The 18,469-nt window shown below is 52.0% G+C and overlaps 2 protein-coding genes across 15 annotated transcripts in view; both read left to right on the top strand.

Annotated features, from left to right (window-relative positions):
* The first annotated feature begins 161 nt into the window (after nucleotides 1–161).
* PLA2G15 (phospholipase A2 group XV) lies at nucleotides 162–10,646 on the top strand. Of its 5 annotated transcripts, none has more exons than XM_070500795.1 (7): nucleotides 296–1,076; nucleotides 1,580–1,730; nucleotides 3,642–3,798; nucleotides 5,870–5,988; nucleotides 6,236–6,334; nucleotides 6,732–6,956; nucleotides 8,739–10,645. In XM_070500795.1, exons 2-7 carry the CDS (start codon nucleotides 1,601–1,603, stop codon nucleotides 9,248–9,250), a joined length of 1,242 nt encoding a protein of 413 aa, XP_070356896.1. In that variant the 5' UTR covers nucleotides 296–1,076; nucleotides 1,580–1,600; the 3' UTR covers nucleotides 9,251–10,645. The 5 variants fall into 5 exon arrangements, with proteins under 5 accessions (XP_014683116.1, XP_044617123.1, XP_044617124.1 ...); XM_014827629.3 differs by lacking the exon at nucleotides 296–1,076 and adding an exon at nucleotides 2,208–2,384 and having other exon boundaries at nucleotides 1,454–1,730; XM_014827630.3 differs by lacking the exon at nucleotides 1,580–1,730 and having other exon boundaries at nucleotides 162–478; nucleotides 8,739–10,646.
* A 1,955-nt stretch (nucleotides 10,647–12,601) lies between these two features.
* The window catches only part of SLC7A6 (solute carrier family 7 member 6), a 38,614-nt gene continuing 32,746 nt past the window's right edge, over nucleotides 12,602–18,469 (top strand). The window contains exons 1-2 of one of the 10 annotated variants that reach the window (XM_070500783.1): nucleotides 13,299–13,362; nucleotides 15,263–15,389. Coding sequence is in view for 2 of the 10 variants with exons in the window: in XM_070500780.1 (XP_070356881.1) it covers nucleotides 16,939–16,944 (6 nt within the window). In the remaining 8 variants the exon portion in view is untranslated. Of the gene's footprint in view, nucleotides 12,722–13,015; nucleotides 13,363–13,468; nucleotides 13,494–13,516; nucleotides 14,240–15,262; nucleotides 15,390–16,923; nucleotides 16,945–18,469 lie in introns of those variants that run through there. The other 9 variants (XM_070500782.1, XM_070500781.1, XM_044761182.2 and 6 more) reach the window with 9 other exon arrangements.

Here is an 18,469-nt window from a genome sequence, read left to right on the forward strand (position 1 = left end):
GTGTGGACTTCGGGTACCAAAGGCTGGACTGGGCACCACCAGCTGCGAGCTGGGTCTTTGGCGTTGGCGGCTGAGAGCGTGGAAACCAGGCTGAGCTTCGATCGATCGATGAGCTCGGCGCGCGGCGCGGTCGAGGGAGCGGCTTCGGGATGAGCAGGGGCGGGGCGGCAAGCTCTACTGGGAGGGTCCCTCCGGCCAGCGAGTATCTATTGGTAGGCCGTTTGTGGGAGACGGGCCCTGATTGGCCTGGCCGCTGTGGGAGGCTGCGGGCGGCGGTGTTAAGCGCGTCGCCGCCGCCCGGGCCTAGGCGCGAGCCCGGATCGCTGAATCCGCACCTCGGACCTGGAGACGCTGTTGCACGCCATGGGGCTCCGCCTCTGCCCCTACCGCGCGGCCCTGCTCCCAGGTGGCCTCCTGTTGCTCCTGCTGCTCGCGGATCCGGCGCTCCCGGGCGGACGTCCCCCGCCGGTGGTGCTGGGTGAGGCGGGCGTCCTGTCGTGGGTCGGTTCGCTCGTGCGTCGGGCAGGACCGGGTGCGGGCGGGGCTATCTTCCAGGTTTACATCTGCTGTAAGCACGGGGTGGGGAAGCGTATGACTGTCTTGTCATCTGGGTCGGTCCGGCCATCTCCCGCCATACTGGGCGCGGGTGTGGTCAACCTCTTGTCACCTTCTCATGTAGATTGTGGGGGCGAGTGGGAGGGTTACCGTGAGGTTGCCCATCGGTCCGCCCGTCCTCGTCAGTCCGAAGCCTTGCCTTGCCTTGCCTTATCCCCATATCTTAGCTGGAAAGACCGAGGCCCTTTGGCTCCACTCCTGAGGGCTGGTGGGGGGTAGGGTGGCCTCGGAGCTGGCTCCCGGGAGCTTCAGCTAGGGCTTGACTTGGACTTGGCTGGGAGGCTCTCTCTCTCGACCCTTCCAGCCCCACACGGTTCAGAGGGCATTACTGAAAGGAAGCTCTTTGAGGAAAGGATTGTTCTCCTAGCCTGCCACCAAGGCTGTCTCCACACTTACCATATGGGTGGCATTGGCCCTGAGGGAGGAGGCTCAAGGGAATCTGAGGATGGCTCAAGACAGAGGTAAGAATTGGAACAATGGCTATGAATAGATTATCAGGGAACATACCCCTGCCAGACCCACTTGGACTAGGCTGTGTTGGGACTAGGTGACCTCCCCTGCCTACCCTCTCCTTGGCCCTGGCTCTGGCAACTGTACAGGAGCCACAGTGTTTCTTTGTGGTGGTGGATAGGGATGAGACCTCTGTCTTGAGAGCCTTGGATGCCATTCAGGATGTCACTCCCACCCAGAGCTAATGTGTTGGTGGCCAGCCAGGACTCCTGAAGGCAGAGGCATGCTGAGGTATCTGTTACATACTCAGTCTGCTGCAGCATGACCCCCAAGGGTCTTTTCTGCTGGGAGTATCTTAATGGGGATGATGCAGATCACGGAAGGGTAGGGTTGGCAGTCAGTGTGGTCCCAGGGGGTACCCCACCAAGAGTTCTGGGCCAGGAAATGCTCCAGGGGGATACTGGGCCCAGGTTCACCACGAGATTTGGGGAGACTTGGCCCTGCCTTCCCTAAGCTTGCAGGATGATCCTCAGAGATGAAGTCTGTGCTGGGCAAGCACAGAGAATCTACTGACCCAGTCAGGGAAGGTTTCCTGGAGTATGCAGCTCGAGCTGAGGCCAGGAGAGAGTTCCAGGCAGAGGGAACTACATATCAGAGGGAGGGAGGTAAGCAGTCCAGGCTGTCTGGGATGGAGTGGGGGGTGGAGTGGATTGTGCAGGGCTCGTGACTGGTTGGGTCATCTGGACTTCATCCTGGGAACCTAAAGGACAGAAATGAGGTCTGTGCTGGGCACACACAGAGAACCACTGACCCAGTCAGGAAAGGCTTCCTGGAGTATGCAGCTCAAGCTGAGGCCAGGAGAAAGTTCTAGGCAGAGGGAACTACATGTCAAAGGGAGGGAGGTAAGCAGTCCAGGCTGTCTGGAGTGGAGTTGGGGCTGGAGTGGATTGTGCAGGGCTCGTGACTGGTTGGGTCATCTGGACTTCATCCTGGGAGCCCGCAGGATATGGGTGGGCCTAAGGAGTTCTGAATATGAAGGGTGTGGCATTGGAAAGTTTGTGGTCTCTGGCCAGCATGCAGCCTTATTGCCTGGGTTGGTGCTAACTGCACTCATCAGTTCATTCAGTTCTTGGTTATCCTAGGTCACAGGAAAGGAGCCTCAGGCCCCACCCAGAGTCAGGGAATGACTGGAATCCTAACCTGCGCAGCTTTTCAGAGAGTGAGGCTGTTGGCATTAATCCTGGGAAACCCTATAGTGGACTGTTCCTGGGCACACAGCAGGGACCTGACCCTGACCATCAGAGGACCAGCATTCAAGGGTGACCAGCCTCTATGAGTGGGACCCTGATTAGTGGTAGGGGAAGCAAAGGCCAGAGAAGTGATACAGAAGACGACCCTGGGCAGGGGGAAGAGACTGTAGCAAGCTATTTCTACCTCTCCCAACCTCAGTCTCATCTGTAGAGGGGGTATAATAAGGATGTTCTCTCCAGTGTTATTTGAGACAAAAGGCGCATGGATGGCTCTTGTCCTAGTTCTAGGCACAAAGGGGCTCAGGAAGTGACCACTGCTATTTTAGAGGCCATACAGCCTGGCCCGGGTGAAGGGCATGCAGGCAAAGCAGATCTGGTGACTTCCTCTTTCAGCCATTTCCTCTTTGATAGAGACACTGACCAAGGTCTCTGCACTGCGCTGCCCAGTCCGCAAGCATGTCATCCAGAGGCTGTTCCTGTTGAGGACTCCCCACTTCTGCACCCACATCTTAAAGGGAGGTGAAGGCAGGTGCTGTACTTGCCTCCCGTGGCCACCCTGAGGACACTATGGGATGGTGCACAGGAAGGGCATGCCCTCTGAAGGACTGGGTTCACACTTGGAGCCCAGTGGATGCCCAGGAGAGCTAGGCACTGGTTGTTCACTCAGTGATCATGGATCCTAAATGGGGATGTGTTTGGAAGTTGTCGGGAGCATGGCATGTGGGAGCAGGTGAGGCTTGAAAGGTCACTTGGAGTAAATAGACAGTGAAGGGCCTTGAATGTTGGGTAGTGAAGCAATGGGGATGGGTTTGAGTGTCACAGGGCCCCAGGGCTCTGCGTATGCTGGATAGGCTGGCTCCAGTACAGAGAAGTTGTCCTGGGGGCCGGGTCACACCCACTCCCACTGGGCTGTGGCTGGAATTGTGTGTTGTTTCAGGGTAGCCATCTCTGACACAAGGTCCAGGTGCCAGGAGGCTAAGGCCCTCCAGATGACCTTTCTTCTGAAATTTTACTGGGCTCTGGCCTTTAGCAAGGCCTTGGGACATTGATAGGCCAGCAGGTGCCAGTATGAGCTTCTCTTAACTTTGTTTCTGTTCATTGCCCCACTCCACAAACCTGTCCTGCAGTGCCTTCTCTGGATTCAATTTCGGCTGGTTAAGTGGCCCAATGCTCTATTATATTTCCCACTCCTTCCCTCAGAGTGAACAACCCCTGCCTATTCCATGTCCTGGGACAGCGATGGGTAGAAGGCCTTTAGGTTCAAGCCTCGAGGGTCTCCAGTCTGCCAGGCCCAGGACCTCACGTATGCTCTGTGTGCCCCTACAGTGCCTGGTGATTTGGGCAACCAGCTGGAGGCAAAGCTGGACAAGCCAACAGTTGTGCACTACCTCTGCTCCAAGAGGACGGACAAGTACTTCACACTCTGGCTGAACCTCGAACTGCTGCTGCCTGTCATCATTGACTGCTGGATTGACAATATCAGGTGGGGGCTGGGGCACAGATGGGGTGCCGCTCGCCGACCTAGCCTAAAGAGGCCCCAGAGCCTATTTCCATCTCGTCCCCACCTCAGGAGACCCTGAGGTCACTGACCTCTCTCCCGTCCCTTTTCCTCAGTCTAGTTGGTGCCACTTTTGCACTCTCCCAGACAGAACTTTCTTCCCTTTCTTGCTGCTCTTGTCCCTGTTCTCTCTAATTCAGGCCTTGTGCCTCATGCCCTGCATGTGGTTTCTATGCTCCAGGCCCTATTCAAAGCCTCAGTATGGCCCCCACCCCTTCCCCTGCCTCTGATTTGGCCACACCTCCCCCTCCAGCTGCTTATTCTTCCTGGGATGTGCCCTGTCTCCATGCCTTTGCACCTGGTGTTCTTTCAGCCTGGAGTCTACCTCTATACCCTTTGCCTGATGAATTCCCTCCCGTATACCCTTTAAAACCTGAGCCTAGTCCCTCTGTGAAGTCTCCTCTGCCACTCCCCAGAGCTGTTAACCTCTCCTTCCCCTAGGCCACATGCCTCTTTCCTCTAACTCTCATCATGTGCCAAACTTATTTCCAAGGATGTTTCCCTGATAATAATGTAATGAGAATTACTTCTTACTGAGTGTAGGCACTATACAGTTTACATACTTTCTTTTATTTAGTCTTACAGCGACCCTATAAAACAGGTGCTATTTTCAAACCTGTTTTACAAAAGGAAATATGGAAGCTCAAAGAGGTTACAAACTTGCCTAGGGTCACTCAGCCAATAAGTGGCAAGATCAGGACTTGAACCCAGAATTGTATAGTGTGGCGCTGAGCTAAGGTTTCCTCCCAGACTGAGCTTCCTGAAGGCAAGGACTGTGTCTCTATTATTTTTAGAGCAGCAGAACCAGGAACACAACTGGTGCTCAATAAATGTTTGAGCTGAATGGAGTCTCACAAATTAAATTTTCTTGGAGACACACTAGCTGTCTCTCAGGCACCCTGCCCTTCCCTGTTGTTTATGATGCCTGCTTTGTTGACTCTTTCCTCTTCTGTGTGTGAGCAGGGTTATTTCTGGGCTGTTGATCTGCATGTCTATTTTTGTACCAGAGACGTGGTCTTAGGTACTGCCAATTGGAGGTGCGAGCTGATACTGAGAGGGGCTTGTCTACCTTCATTGGTCCTCTGACCCGTTTAGACTTTCATCCAGCACAGAGCTGTACTGACTTTCCAGAACAATTTTCTGCACTTTGCTGAGTGGTCACTGGGATAATCTACAGACTGCCCTGGAGAGGGTGGGCCCCCAGTGCCTATTATTTGGGCCAATGTTGGGAATTCTGTCTGCTTTCCGTGGCTGATCTTTAAAGGGGTATGGGACTCAGGATCACCAGGGACTGCAGGTCTAGCGTGGTCTAGCCTGTGTTTTCTCAAGCACATTTGTCTCCTTGGTATCAGGGGAGGCCAAAGCAGAGTTCCTGGCCTGGCATAAAGCTTTCTTCCTGTCTCCATCATTTCTCCAGTCCTTGCCTTTCCACCCACACAGCAGATACCTGAGCTTTCTTCCTGTCTCCATCATTTCTCCAGTCCTTGCCTTTCCACCCACACAGCAGGGCCCTGAGGTGGGAGTCTCTCTATCCAGTTCTGTTGTGTGCTGCACTCACCATCTCCTTTGCCCTGTGATGTGTTATGGCGGGTGGCAGGAGTTGGGTCTGTGGAGATGGGGCGATGGGAGTCTGTGAGGTTAGCCTGCCTGCTTTTTTGGGTCAAGTGCAATGTTCATGGCAGAGCCAGGCCTGGCGCTTCCCTCTCCCAACCAAATCTAAGACCTGTATTCTGGGGTGAGTGACATTAAGGAGAAGGGAATATTGTCTCAGGTCCTGGGGTTTGTCTTTGGAGTGAGGCTTGTTAGGGGTCCTCATTTGGATGTGGTTACTCTGATATGTGCTTTATAAACTTGCTTTGTTACTTTTTGGTCTCCGTATACATCTGACCAAACCTAAGGATGGGAAGGGAGTATGGCTCAGGACACAGGGCAGTATTAGGACACACCAAGTTCAGAGTCACCTCTGGATCACCAGCTCAGTATCCCCTCCTGACAGGCTGGTCTACAACAGAACATCCCGAGCCACCCAATTTCCCGATGGTGTGGATGTGCGTGTCCCTGGCTTTGGGAACACCTTCTCACTGGAGTTCCTGGACCCCAGCAAAAGCAGTGTGGGTATGTAGCCCTTCCTCATCCCTCCAGGGAATGGGGTTGGAGGTTCTGCTGGACTCCTAGAGTGGGAGGAACGCTGTCAGTTTGAAGGGGTAGCCTGTGAACTGTCTCTGATCAGTGTCGGCACAGAGCCCTGTAGCATTCCTTCAGGGGTTTCCCAGCAGTAGATGTCACAGTCTCCTTGGCAGGTTTGGTAAAGGTGGCTGGCACTGACTGTACCCTCTCTAATCCTATGCATTTCTGTCTACAGGTTCCTATTTCCACACCATGGTGGAGAGCCTGGTGAGCTGGGGCTACACACGGGATAAGGACGTCCGGGGGGCCCCCTACGACTGGCGCCGAGCCCCAAGTAAGTGGTCACCCTCGTTTCCTCCCTAAAGTCTTGGGAGATAGGGACAAGGAGGTCACAGCCACCACTGCCCTGGGCTCTCCTCTATCCCTGGGCCTCTGGTGTCTAGCCCAGGGCTTATAGCTACCACCGTTGGTCAATGTGTCCTGTCTTTCCCCATGCCTCACCCCAGGATTTCTAGGGCCCTGAGCCCTGGGGAGAGATAACGAGGCTGAGGAGGGGAAAAAGAGCCCCTTTGTTTCCTACCTTCATGGAAACTGAGGGGAAACCAGACCACTCCCACTTGGGTTTTAGCACTCTCCCCACCCCCCTAGTCTTGGATCTGGCCTGAGAAATGGTCAGCAGTTCAGGCCCCAGGACCCTTCCTCCCTGACCCTCACCTGGCTCTGATCTGCAGATGAAAATGGGCCCTACTTCCTGGCCCTCCGGAAGATGATCGAGAAGATGCACCAGCAGTATGGGGGCCCCGTGGTGCTGGTTGCCCACAGTATGGGCAACATGTACATGCTCTACTTTCTGCAGCGGCAGCCACAGGCCTGGAAGGACAAGTATATCCATGCCTTCGTGGCACTCGGTGCACCCTGGGGGGGCGTGGCCAAGACCCTGCGTGTCCTGGCCTCAGGTAAGACCCTGCCTGGTCCAGGATGGGGGGTTGGTATTGGGGATGGCACCCTGTCTTTCCCTGTACAATGTCTTTCATGTCTCTTCTCTTGGGTCTGAACCCTTATTTCTCCAGAGTGGTATTCTTTTCCAAAGATCTCTTTTTCCAAAAGAGAATCTAACACTACTCTTAATTTCATCTCTCTAGTGGATGACCCTTGTTGTCTGTGTACGTTACTTACAGCATGTCATGGAGTGGCATAACTGTTGGTCGTACAGGTACTTGCTTGTGCACACAGAAGCACGGTGCTCAGGCCTGGCTGGCCTAACTTGTTTGGCCCAAAGTTCTTTGGGGGAGCCTTCTCCCTCTCTCTTGCCCACATCCTTACTTCTTCATCCCCACCTTTGCCCCAGAAAAGGAAGGTGGGACTACAGTTTCCTGTTTATGAGTTACGCCTCCATCTGTGGCAGCGGGGAGCCTCTGTGTGCAACACAGGGAGGAAGCAGGTGCAGTTTGTCTGGGCCTGCTTGCTTAGAAGTTGGGAAAACCACCTTGTTCCCCATTCCTCCCTAATCTACCTCCCTTTTCACACCTGTCAGAACCTGCTAGCAGCAGCTGTAGGGCTTCCCTGCCTCTGCTAGGACTGAGTGTGAGCTCCATGGGCCCTCACTTTAGGAGCCATGAGCCAGGACTGTGCCAAGTATCTGATGAGTTTTCTTCCTCAAGTCACCAGCACTGCCTGACCTACTTGTTGGCTAACTGATCGTTGTGAACAGGTCAGGCCCAGTGCCTCTCCTAGTAGTGACCCTGGATTGGCTGGGCAGTGAGGTAGTGAGGACTTATCACAGCCACCTACTCTGTCCAGCCTGGACCTGAATCGACAGATGTGGGCACCACCTGAGTTTGAGTCAGGGAGCCATGGTGAAGTTCAGGTCCCAGCCCTTTGAGAGCTTCCCTGTGAGTTCCCTTAGAGCTTTGCCTCAGATGCTGGGAAAGTGTTCTGTCAGGCCTGGCAGTCCGGGATCAGGGATGGGGTAGGAGGGGTAGTCCATGGACCCCTAGCTAGTGGCTTCCCATTCATCATGGGTCCTAGAGCCAGGTCTCACCTGGCAGAGCTGTGGTCCTGTGGTCAGTTAGAGAGGTAGAGTGATGAGTGGCCATGGCTCCTGAACAGGTCAGAGGCCCCTGTTCCCAGGGGTCTCACTGGCTGGTGGGTATGTTTGTGTTGTTGGCATTCCGGTGCGAGAAGGACTGCCACTCTGTCTGTAGCCTTCCCTCCTTTCCTGTCTCCTGCAGGCCTGGCTGCCCAGGTCAGTGACAGGCAGGTGGGTGGGATGATACCAGGGCTGGCTGGCTGCAGGTCTGAGCCTAGGAAAAGAAAAATGTTTACATAGCTCAATGTAATAAAAGAAAGAAGAATATGTCTCTGGGCTGCCAACCTGCTGATTCACCTTCAACAAGATCAGTGCCTACAGACCCAGTGATAAGAGCTCCCTCCAAGGAGGGTACTGTTTACACAATAAATCACCCTGTGGGTGTGTGCTGCCTAAATCCTTGGGGACGAAATGCAAAAGGAAAGAAAGAAATCTTGGTTGAGTGCTTCCCAGATATAACAAAACTAAAGGGAAACAATAAAAGCCAATGAAGGCATGGGAGTTCTAATGATGATAACAGTGTAGAGATGCTGGAGTGCTGACTGAGCCACTGGTTGGGGTCCAGCAGGGGGCCTAGTGGTGAACTTGATGCCCAGCCAGCTTGCATTCCTGAGCACAGACTGACCTGGCCGGAGCCCTCTCCCTGCAGGAGACAACAACCGGATCCCGGTCATTGGTACCCTGAAGATCCGGGAGCAGCAGCGGTCTGCTGTCTCTACCAGCTGGCTCCTGCCCTACAACTATACCTGGTCATCTGAGAAGGTCTTTGTGCGCACACCCACCACCAACTACACGTTGCGGGACTATCACCGGTTCTTCCAGGACATTGGCTTTGAAGACGGCTGGCTCATGCGACAGGATACAGAGGGGCTGGTTGAAGCCACACTGCCGCCTGGTGTGCAGCTGCACTGCCTCTATGGTACTGGTGTCCCCACACCAGACTCCTTCTCCTACGAGAACTTTCCAGACCACGACCCTAAAATCTTCTTTGGCGATGGTGATGGCACTGTGAACTTGCAGAGTGCCCTGCAATGCCGGACCTGGCGCAGCCACCAGGAGCACCAAGTGTCATTGCAGGAGCTTCCGGGCAGTGAGCACATTGAGATGCTGGCCAATGCCACTACTCTGGCCTACCTGAAACGTGTGCTCCTTGGGCCCTGATTCCTGTGCCAGGCAGGACTGTGGGATGGCTCAGCCACAGTTGCTTCTCTTGGCCTCTGGGACTGCCATGGCCCATGTGTTTAGCAGTTTGTGACTGGGTCTTGGGTTGTGAAATGTCTGCCATGGGAAGTGTTGTTTCTTCTTCCTCTGAGGGAATGAGGAAGGAAGAAATAGTCTGGACTCACTTGAGGAACTCTTGATGGAAAGAATGCTGCTGATGGTGGAATTGTTGTGACCTCAGGACTGGCTTCATGGGTGGTTGTCTGGCACCTGGCCCCAATCCCCAACTCTGGGGCCATGTGTTCCTCCTACCCCTGTGGCCTTTTCACACTCGCCCACCAGGCCCTGTCCCCTCAGCCTTCCTGCGAGGGATATTACTGAGCTGTAACCCTACCCACAAAGGTCCCAGGGTTGGGCTCCTGGACCCTGGGGTGACCCTTCCCACACACTGACCACAGGTGGACCTGCTACTGGCCAGGGTGGTTGGAGCTGCTGGCTTCCCTGTGGCCTAGCTGCTCAACAGCCTGACTGTGGCTTCCTGGGGGCAGCCTGGTTCCCCCTGCAGGCAGGGGTAGGTTGTTCTTCATGGTTCCCAGGCCCTAGAGCATTCACTCCTACCTCCCTCACCTCTAAGAGCAGCCTAGCTCAGGATTGGGCATCAGATAGCCCCCCAGTTCTGGGGGCTGTGTCCCAGGAGCCCTGTCCCCCTTGGTTGGGCTGTTGGCTACAGTATTGATGGTGGCTCCCTTTGCCCTGGGACTGTGGCTCAAGGATGAGAGCAGGGCCCAGTGCCATGGCCTTTTAGGTACTCATGAAGAAAAAGAACACAAGGAAGCAGCCAAGGCCACTCAGAGCTGCCCTGAGCTGCCCTCTTGCTAACCCCACCATCACATTGTGACCCTGCCCTAGGGTCCCTCTAGCACCCAAATGGGGTACAGGGCTGAGAGGAGGCAGGGCTCCTGCCTACCCTCTCCAGCACCTACCCCCACCAGGCAGCTCAGTGGTGTTTATTCTGCAGGGACTATCCCAGAAACTTGAGTGGGCCCCTGAGAGCCAGGTGCCTTGGGGCCCCTTGAGGGTTTTCTGTCTGCCCCAGAGGTGCTGCATGGATAACAAGCTTAGGGAATCTCGATCTGCCTTGGTAGCAGTGGTCTCCAAGTAGGCAATAGCTATAGGCCATGACTTGGGTGTGGCCTCTAGGGTGGGGTTCCAAAGCCAGAGTCAGGCTAACTGTGCTGCTCTCCCACAAGGTTTCTGTGGAGCTGACGTTTCTCTGTTGCGTACATACCCAGCATCTGTGTCTCCCTTTGTTGTTGAGTAGTGAGCCCCACGTGGGGCTCTGAGCAGGCTGTACCTCGATTCTGGCAATAAAAGTATTCTGGATGCTATAAAGTGCCCTGGTCTAGGCTCTCTGCTCTGAGCATGAGAGGAGGAAGGTAGTGGAGGGGTGAGGGGGCTAGAGAGGCAAGTAATCAGGGGCTAGACCTTTCCTGAAGGCTTGATGGGTTCTCTCAGCACCAAAGCTTTGCCCCTGTGCACCTCTTTGGGCTTCATCCTCCTGACCCCTCTCCTGGAATCTAGTTCCCCTCCTGGGACTAAGAATCATGACCTGAAACATTCCCATTGGAATGCGGCTCCCCCTGTTCCTGCCTGGTCAGCAGGCCCCACGTGCCACCCCAGAGCTAGGGGCCAAAGACAATCCTGCAGGTCACCCTGGCTGGACTCCCTTTCCCAGCCTTCTGTCCTTTCTCAACTTGCAGGTCTCAGAATCCTTTGAACCTAGAGTTCTTTTTTAGGACGCCACCCTTCTACTTTGTTCTTCAGCTCATCTGCTCACCATCTGTGCCTCTTTAGGGACAGAGTGAGACTGAGGGAGGAAGAGAGACTAGGCTGAGACTGATATGGACAGAGACCAAAATGGGCAGAGGCAGGGGCCGAGAGACTGAGGACCAAATGGAGATGGATAAATCCAGAGAAACAGAAAGAGTCTAAGACAGGGACACATGCATAGGGATGGGGTCCAGGCCTGAGTTCTGTGGTGCAGAGCCCAGAGCCAGGGGCCAGTATAGGTGATAGGAGCCCCGTTCCTACCTCCTCCACAGAGCTGGGCCAGCCTGGGCTTCAGGCTTCCATACACCTTGGGCCACTAGAGGGCACTCTGAACCCTCTCACCTCACCAGTTAACTGGCCAAACCTGGAAGAAGGGGTGGCCCAGAGAGGGTCGCAGAGAGAGGATGCCTAGGGATACACAGGTCCAGCCGTATCACTGGCCTTGGTAAAAGGGTGATAACATGAGAGGGAGCAAAAACCCTCACCCCTAGGCCCTGCCCAGTCTGACTCCCAGCTCTGTCCTAACACTCACACACCCATGCCACCCCTTGTGGTAACCTTGCAACCACCCACTCACCTCTGATCCATTTCAGCCCCACCACTGCCACCCTCAGTTTCACAACTGCAGGGAGAGGTCATGGAGTCAGAGCAGGCTTCAGGACGAGCAGACGGGCTCAAATCTGAATTCTACCAGCTCCAGTCATGTAGCCTGGGGAGTCTCCAGAACTCCCTGAGCCTCATGTGAAGAAGGCGGACGAATAAATGTACCATGCAGAGTGGTTCTGAGGAACATTAATGGTGCTGGAGAACATCCCATTCAGTGCTTGGTACATAGTGGGCTTTCAGCTGGTGGGCTGCTATCACAGCAAAGCCAGAGGTCTGCGAGCTGGCAGGTTGGATATGCAGCTGTCGTAAGGACAGGTGGTCTAGCTGCCATTGGGTGACACAAGTGTCCAGAGCCCTTCCTCTGCCTGACCAGGGAGGCCTGAGGAACTGATCCAGGGGGCAAAGAGTCAGATTCTAATGACTCCAAATAACATACTCTCATTTACACTTAGGGAAAGTATTCCAAGTCTGAGCACAGGAGGGCAGCACCAGTGAGGGCTCTTCAAGGCTCATCATCTCAGGTCTATAGAGAGGAGGATTGGAAGAGTATTTAGGCACAGGAGAGACGAAATCATTTCAATTTGTATTTTAGGAGCACCCCCCAGCTTGTGGGGGTGGGTTAGAGGGAGCAGGATAGGGATTGGGAAGCTGTTATGGCTGAGGAGGAGAAAACCATGAGATGTAGGGCCTGGTGGGCGAGAGGAAGAAAGGTCTAGGGTGCTGCCCCTCTCTGGCTGGGTCAGTAGTGAGGCAAGGAGCAGGGGTTTGGATGTGATCAGTATGGACCAAGAGGAGGTGCAGTTGTGAACATGTGTCTGGGGGAAATGACTCCATGGTCCAGGGGAGAGGCTTGGCTTGAGGTGTGGACAGGAAGCTAAGGGGAAGGGCTCAGTTACCCATGAGGTCAGGAGGCCCTAGACAGAGCCCCAGAGGTACCAGAGGAAAAGGAGCCCTAGAAGGAGATGGAGGAGGAGCAACCAGAGGGAGAGGAAGGGGACAGGAGGATGCAGCTCTCCCAAGAGGGGTGTTAACAGGGTCAGGCAGGAGGAAGATGGAAAAATGTCCTCAAGCCTGTGGCTCAGGGAGGCCTGGCGTTGGCTATGGAAGCCTGACAGTGTCCATGTGTCTCTGGGGGCTTTAATGGATGTTTGATAGTCTGAGCTGTGGGAGCACAAGTCTTGAGTCTTTCTAGCGTCCTTAGGCAGAGGGCTGGCTGTGAACGGGGTATGGAGTCTATTTAGGGCTCCTTGTGTGAGCTGTATGGGGTCCCCCTGGGTGCGGGGCCTAGGCCAAGGGCCATATAGGAACGGGGCGTGGGGGCCGCTCCGCGGGAGCGTCCCCATATTGTGTCCCTCGGAGGCCCGGAGTGCCTCTGTGCAGGTTGAGGAGCAGCCATCCAGTCAGCGGGGGTAGCTGGGCCCTGGCGTGGCCCACAGACGCTGGGACCGCATCTCGGGCGCCGGAGCGCAGCCCGCCGGATCCCTGAGGCCGCGGCGGCCCCTGGGGCCCGGAAGCGCCGCCGCCCGTCAGCCCCGCGCGGAGCCGGGCGCCCTGTCCCGACGCGGCGCGCTGTCGCGATCCGGCGGCGGGTGACGTGGCGGGGGCGGGGCTTGAGCAGCCGCGAGGCAGGGGCGGCAGTGCGACAGAGCATCCTGGCGGCGACTGGCCACCGTGAGGTAACGGGCCGCTGGCGGGCGCGCCGGGGTAGCCGGGCCGGGGCCAGCCGGGCCCGCACCCTGTGGGGCCGGCCTCTCGGCGCCGCCGCCGCCGCCGCGTGCGGGATGCGGGACCGGAAACGCGGAGCAGGGTGGGCGGGGGCACGTGAGAGCCGCTGCGAGTGAGAGCGTGCCGGAGGGTGACGCTGGCGTGTAAGAGGGACCTTGAGCGTGAGGGTGACTCCAGGAGTGTGGGAGACCTTGAGTGTAAGACTGAGCGTGGGAGAAAGACTCCGTGTGTGAGAGAGAGACTCCGAGTCTGAGGGTGACTGTGAGTGTGCAAGACCGGGTGTGAGATGACGCTGAGAGTATGGGAGAAACCTTGTAAGGGAGACTCTGTTTGAGTATGTGTGTGTGAGAGAGAGAGGGACAGAGAAACAGACATCCTGGACTAGAAGGAGGCTGCATGTGGGTGAAACCCTGATTCTGAGGGTGAGTCTGTGAGTGTGTAAGACCCTGAGTGTGAAGGTGGTGCTGTTAGTGTGAGGGAGACTCTGTGTGTATGTGAGAGACCTCGGGTGTGAGGGTGAGTCCATGTGTGAGAGAGACTGAGAGTGTGAGAAAGACTGAGAGGGAGATTCTGAGTGTGAGGGAGACTGTGTGAGAGTGGCCCTAAGTGTGACACTGAATGTGTGAGAGGGACTGTTTGAGATATGCAAGTGTGAGTCTCTGAAGGTAAGAACGAGAAGCTGTGCTGTGTGTAAGAGACTCTGAAAGTGAGGAAGGGCTGAGGGGGCGAGACTTGGAGGACGTGACCGCAAGAACAGAGCTTCTTGGGGATGCTGATGATGGGCTCGTGTTGGGGCTTGGGAGTGCTGGCCTTTGGAGCTAGAGAATGGTGCGCTCCTCTTTTTATGGCTCTTTTTGGTGTCTCCACATCCTGTCATCTTGTTTGATCATCTCATGTCATACATGGAAGGTGATATTTGTGAAACATTCTGAGAATTCTTCACTAAGCTCTAAGCAAACAGTCTAGGCACCAGGTTGTGTAATGGTCAGTACAAATAGGAATCAATATTTAATTTAACAGATGTTTTTGAGTACCTCTTGTGTGCAGTGGGTTATGTGCTTGGTGACACAGTTAAAAAGAATTTGGTCTCTGCCCTTGATGGGGGGGAAAAAAGCACTGCCAGCAAATCTAGCACCGTGGTAGCAGAATGCTCAGTTCTCCGATGCTAATCTCTGAGAGCTGCTCCCTGGTTTGAAGATCTGGGAGGAGCAGACTTTTGAAAGCCTGTGAGTGCTTTCTGAAATCATTTTCAGCTTTGTTTGCTTGCTGTGAGGCTGTATAGGAAACAGTCCAGGCTCCCTACATTGCTGAGGTCCCATTGTGTACTAGTGGCTTTTGCTTTCCGACTTTGGTCTCAGACTGTTCAAGTTCTTATATTTGATTTTCCTTTCCTGATACATATGTAGAAAACCACAAGCCTGATTTTTCTCCTATCTTCCTCCTTCCCTGTCTGGCTGTGGACGTATTTTTATTGCAGATCAAGAGTAAATACGAGTTATATGGCTGATCTCCCTGGCAGTTCTTGGTACAGGAAATTTCCTGACCTCTGTGCTGTCTGCTGTAGTCTCCAGGTTGTGGATATATTTCTACAAAAGTGACGCAAACGGTGCTCATGGGACCTGAGATTCAGGGAAGGGCAGCTGTCTACACATGCATGATTTGAGATGACTGGGCTGGTTCTCTGACACGTTTGCTTCAGTTACATTCCGCTGTTGAGTGAGAGGGAACTTATCAGTAATTGAGTGCTGTTCCTGCTGGGCATGTAAAGCTTAGATTTTTACAAGGGGAAATATCGCCCTGCTGCTTCTTAGGTTCCTTTTTTGATAAGTTGTGTCTTACTCTTTATTGCAGAGATTAAATGGTCAAGACAGATAAGTGGAATTAGGCCTTGCTGTGGAGAGTTCATTTTCTTCTCAGTACCTGACCATTTATGATGAGGTGGCTTAAGAAAATGTGATGTTTGTTTATTTCCTTACAGGTGAATATTATTGCTCTGTTCTCTATTAGCTTTCTTGGATCTTTGTGATTTGTAAAGAGTTTTAGTTATTTGTATATGATATGAACGTGATACTGGTAAAGAGAATGGCTCACACATAATTAACAATTATTTAGCACTGTAATTTATTATATAAATAAATTATATACTTATTACATTGTATCTCTTTCTAAAGAGTAATTGTGGTGGTTTGTAATTAAAGATACTTGCAGTGAGATTGTTAAAAAGAAATAGGCAACGAAAGCCATGGAAAGGACTAGATATCAAATACTGTTGAGAAGTGAGGGTATCTAGTCACTTTGATTGGGAGATGAATTTGATCTTGAGCTTCCTGGTAAAAAAGACAAACATAAAGAGTCACATAATTTTTGTTATTTGATAGAAGTACAATAAATATATATATTTTTAAGTTTAAGCATTAAAAAATTAATGCATACTCATTGTGGAAAATTTATAAAACTCAGAGAAGTATAAAAAGTCCTGTGTCTTTTCACTGCAGTTAAGATTTTGGTGTGTTTCTCGACAGCATTTTTTTCCCCATAGTCATCAATTCTAAAAGAATTTTTAAATCCAGCTTGTAAAATATTCTTTGTAATTAAACTTTGAAAGAGCCTTTTTTTTTTTCTGAAAAATGCATGTAATAGTTTCATGGTTAAATTTTCATGAGGAAATTTTAGTGGCCTGGTGGATTTCTTTATCTTCTGCTCAGGAGCTTCGAAATAGGATGAAAACCTGTTAGAAAGCTGCACTGTGTCCTTACAAGCAGGACTTTATGCTGGCTTTTCAAGACAGGAACTTATAAGGTGCATTGAATGATTTAATGGCAATTGTCTTCAATAGTGATTTTAGAGAGATTGTGCGTGTTAGAGAAAGAGAGACCGAGAGACTGTACTGTGTGTGATCTTCACACACCAATTTCTCTTATCAGTTGGATAAAAATTGAAGGCAAAAGGATGGTCAATTCAGAGAGAGTGATCTGGTAGAATTTTGTTCCACCCCCAAATATCAGGCTGTCTAGCTAGAGATAGTGGCTTAATCATGAACTCCTTGAATCAGTGATTTTTATCCCATTGTTGCAGAAGGTCTGCAAATCTACTCTGTGGGGACAAGATAAACAATATATTTCACACAGTTATGGGCTGCTTTTTTGAGAATGTATGTAGATACTGTTGTGACTAATTAAATGCAAATGAATTAAAAACCATTGTTGTAGTCATAGCAGCTTTTTGTAATTTTTTTTTTCCTTTCTCACCTGTTAACCTGAAGAACAAGTACTGTGATAGAAAATGATGGGAACCACTGTCTCAGACTGGCTTCTCTGACTGAACACTTCCCTTTAGTTAAGGTTTTGTTGTTGTGTTCTGGGGAGCAAGTGGCTCAAGGTGTTAGACTTTCAGTAGGGTTTGTTGTGTGTTTTCTGTCCTTTATATATTTTTATTCAATGATCAGGGACTGAGTACCGATCCTGTGCTAGGCTTTGTACTTGGTGCTGCTGAAACAGACAAGGAGCTCACAGACTAGTTGAGAGAGAATGAAGGTAAGTAAATGCAACAGAGTGAGGCAGAAGTTTGTGCTAGAAGCCTTAGGGGCACAAGGAGATATGTGGAGCAAGGTGGTAGCGAGGATGTTGAGGAAAAGGTGGGAGAAGGGTGTTGGAGGCAGAGGGCTCAGCATGAGCAAAGGTGTATTTGTCTGATGGGCTCTGGAAGCCCTGGACTCCTCCAGGTTCTGGAAACTTCAGGTAATTCAGTGTGACAGGACCATGAGTGGGACTGTATGCAGCACGGGGTCTAGTGACAAGGCCCTGCTGAGAAGGTTGGAGCTGGTCCTAAAGCCCTCAGGCAGCACCTGAGGGATTGTTCCTAACTGTGCTCTGATAGCAGTTGAGTAGATCGGAAGGTTGGTATTCTGTTGTGAAACTTGAGGAGCCAGCCAAAGCAGTGTTTTTCCCTGTGGGGAGGCTCTCTCCCACCCCTGACCTGCTTCCATCTCCTGCGTGGAGGTAAGCCCTATTGCAGGTGCCAATTTTTTTTCTCAGAATTCCCATAATTCCTTAGACAAGAACTATGTTGGGACAGTCCTTTTTCAGGTCTTCTAGATCCCTGCTGATTTTATGTCTACTTGTTCTGTTGATGACTGAGAGAGGTGTGTTGAAGCCCCCAACTATAATCATGGTTTTATCGGTTTCTTTCAGATCTCTCAGTTTTTGCATGTATTTTGAAGCTATATTGTTGGAGGAAATAGACATTTAGAATTGTCTTCTTGGTAAATTGACCTCTTTATCATTCTGTAATGTCCTATTTATCCCTAGCAGTATTTCTTATTCTGAAGTCTGTTTTGTCTGATGTTGATACAGCTACTCCACCTTTCTTTTAATTTAGTGTTTGTATGATTTTTTCCATCCTTTTACCTGCAACTAATTTATGTCTTTATATTTAAACTGGGTTTCCTGTAGACTGCATATTGGGTTTTGCATTTTTCTCTAATCTGACAATGTGTTTTAATTAGTGTGTTTAGATCATTTACATTTCATGTTGTTGATATGGTTGGATTAAAATCTGCCATCTTGGGGCCGGCCCGGTGGCGCAGCAGTTAAGTGTGCATGTTCTGCTTTGGCCGCCTGGGGTTCACCAGTTCAGATCCTTGGTGCGGACATGGCACCACTTGTCAAGCCATGCTGTGGTAGGCGTCCCACATATAAAGTAGAGGAAGATGGGCACGGATGTTAGCTCAGGGCCAGTCTTCCTCAGCAAAAGGAGGAGGGTTGGCAGGAGATGTTAGCTCAGGGCTAATCTTCCAAAAAAAAAAAAAAAAATCTGCCATCTTGCTAGTTGTTTTCTATTTGTTTCATATATTCTTTGCTTCTTTTTCTGCCTGCCTTTGGATTAAGTATTTTTTATGATCTGTTTTATCTCCAGTGTTGGCTTATTATTTATACATTTTTTTTTAAAGTTTTTTTAATTTTTCCTTTTTCTCCCCAAAGCCCCCCAGTACATAGCTGTATACCTTCAGTTGTGGGTCCTTCCAGCTGTAGCACATGGGACGCCACCTCAGCATGGCCG

This window comes from Equus asinus, chromosome 28 (assembly GCF_041296235.1).
Source record: "Equus asinus isolate D_3611 breed Donkey chromosome 28, EquAss-T2T_v2, whole genome shotgun sequence".
Taxonomy (NCBI): Eukaryota; Metazoa; Chordata; class Mammalia; order Perissodactyla; family Equidae; genus Equus; species Equus asinus.

What these genes read in the sequence shown, in the direction of transcription:
- PLA2G15 (XM_014827629.3), top strand. Translation starts at nt 1,601, where the DNA reads ATGAAGTCTGTGCTGGGCAAGCACAGAGAATCTACTGACCCAGTCAGG. An exon ending in TGCTGGATTGACAATATCAG is followed by an intron (nt 3,799 to 5,869) that starts GTGGGGGCTGGG and finishes CCCTCCTGACAG; the next exon opens with GCTGGTCTACAACAGAACAT. An exon ending in CCCCAGCAAAAGCAGTGTGG is followed by an intron (nt 5,989 to 6,235) that starts GTATGTAGCCCT and finishes TTCTGTCTACAG; the next exon opens with GTTCCTATTTCCACACCATG.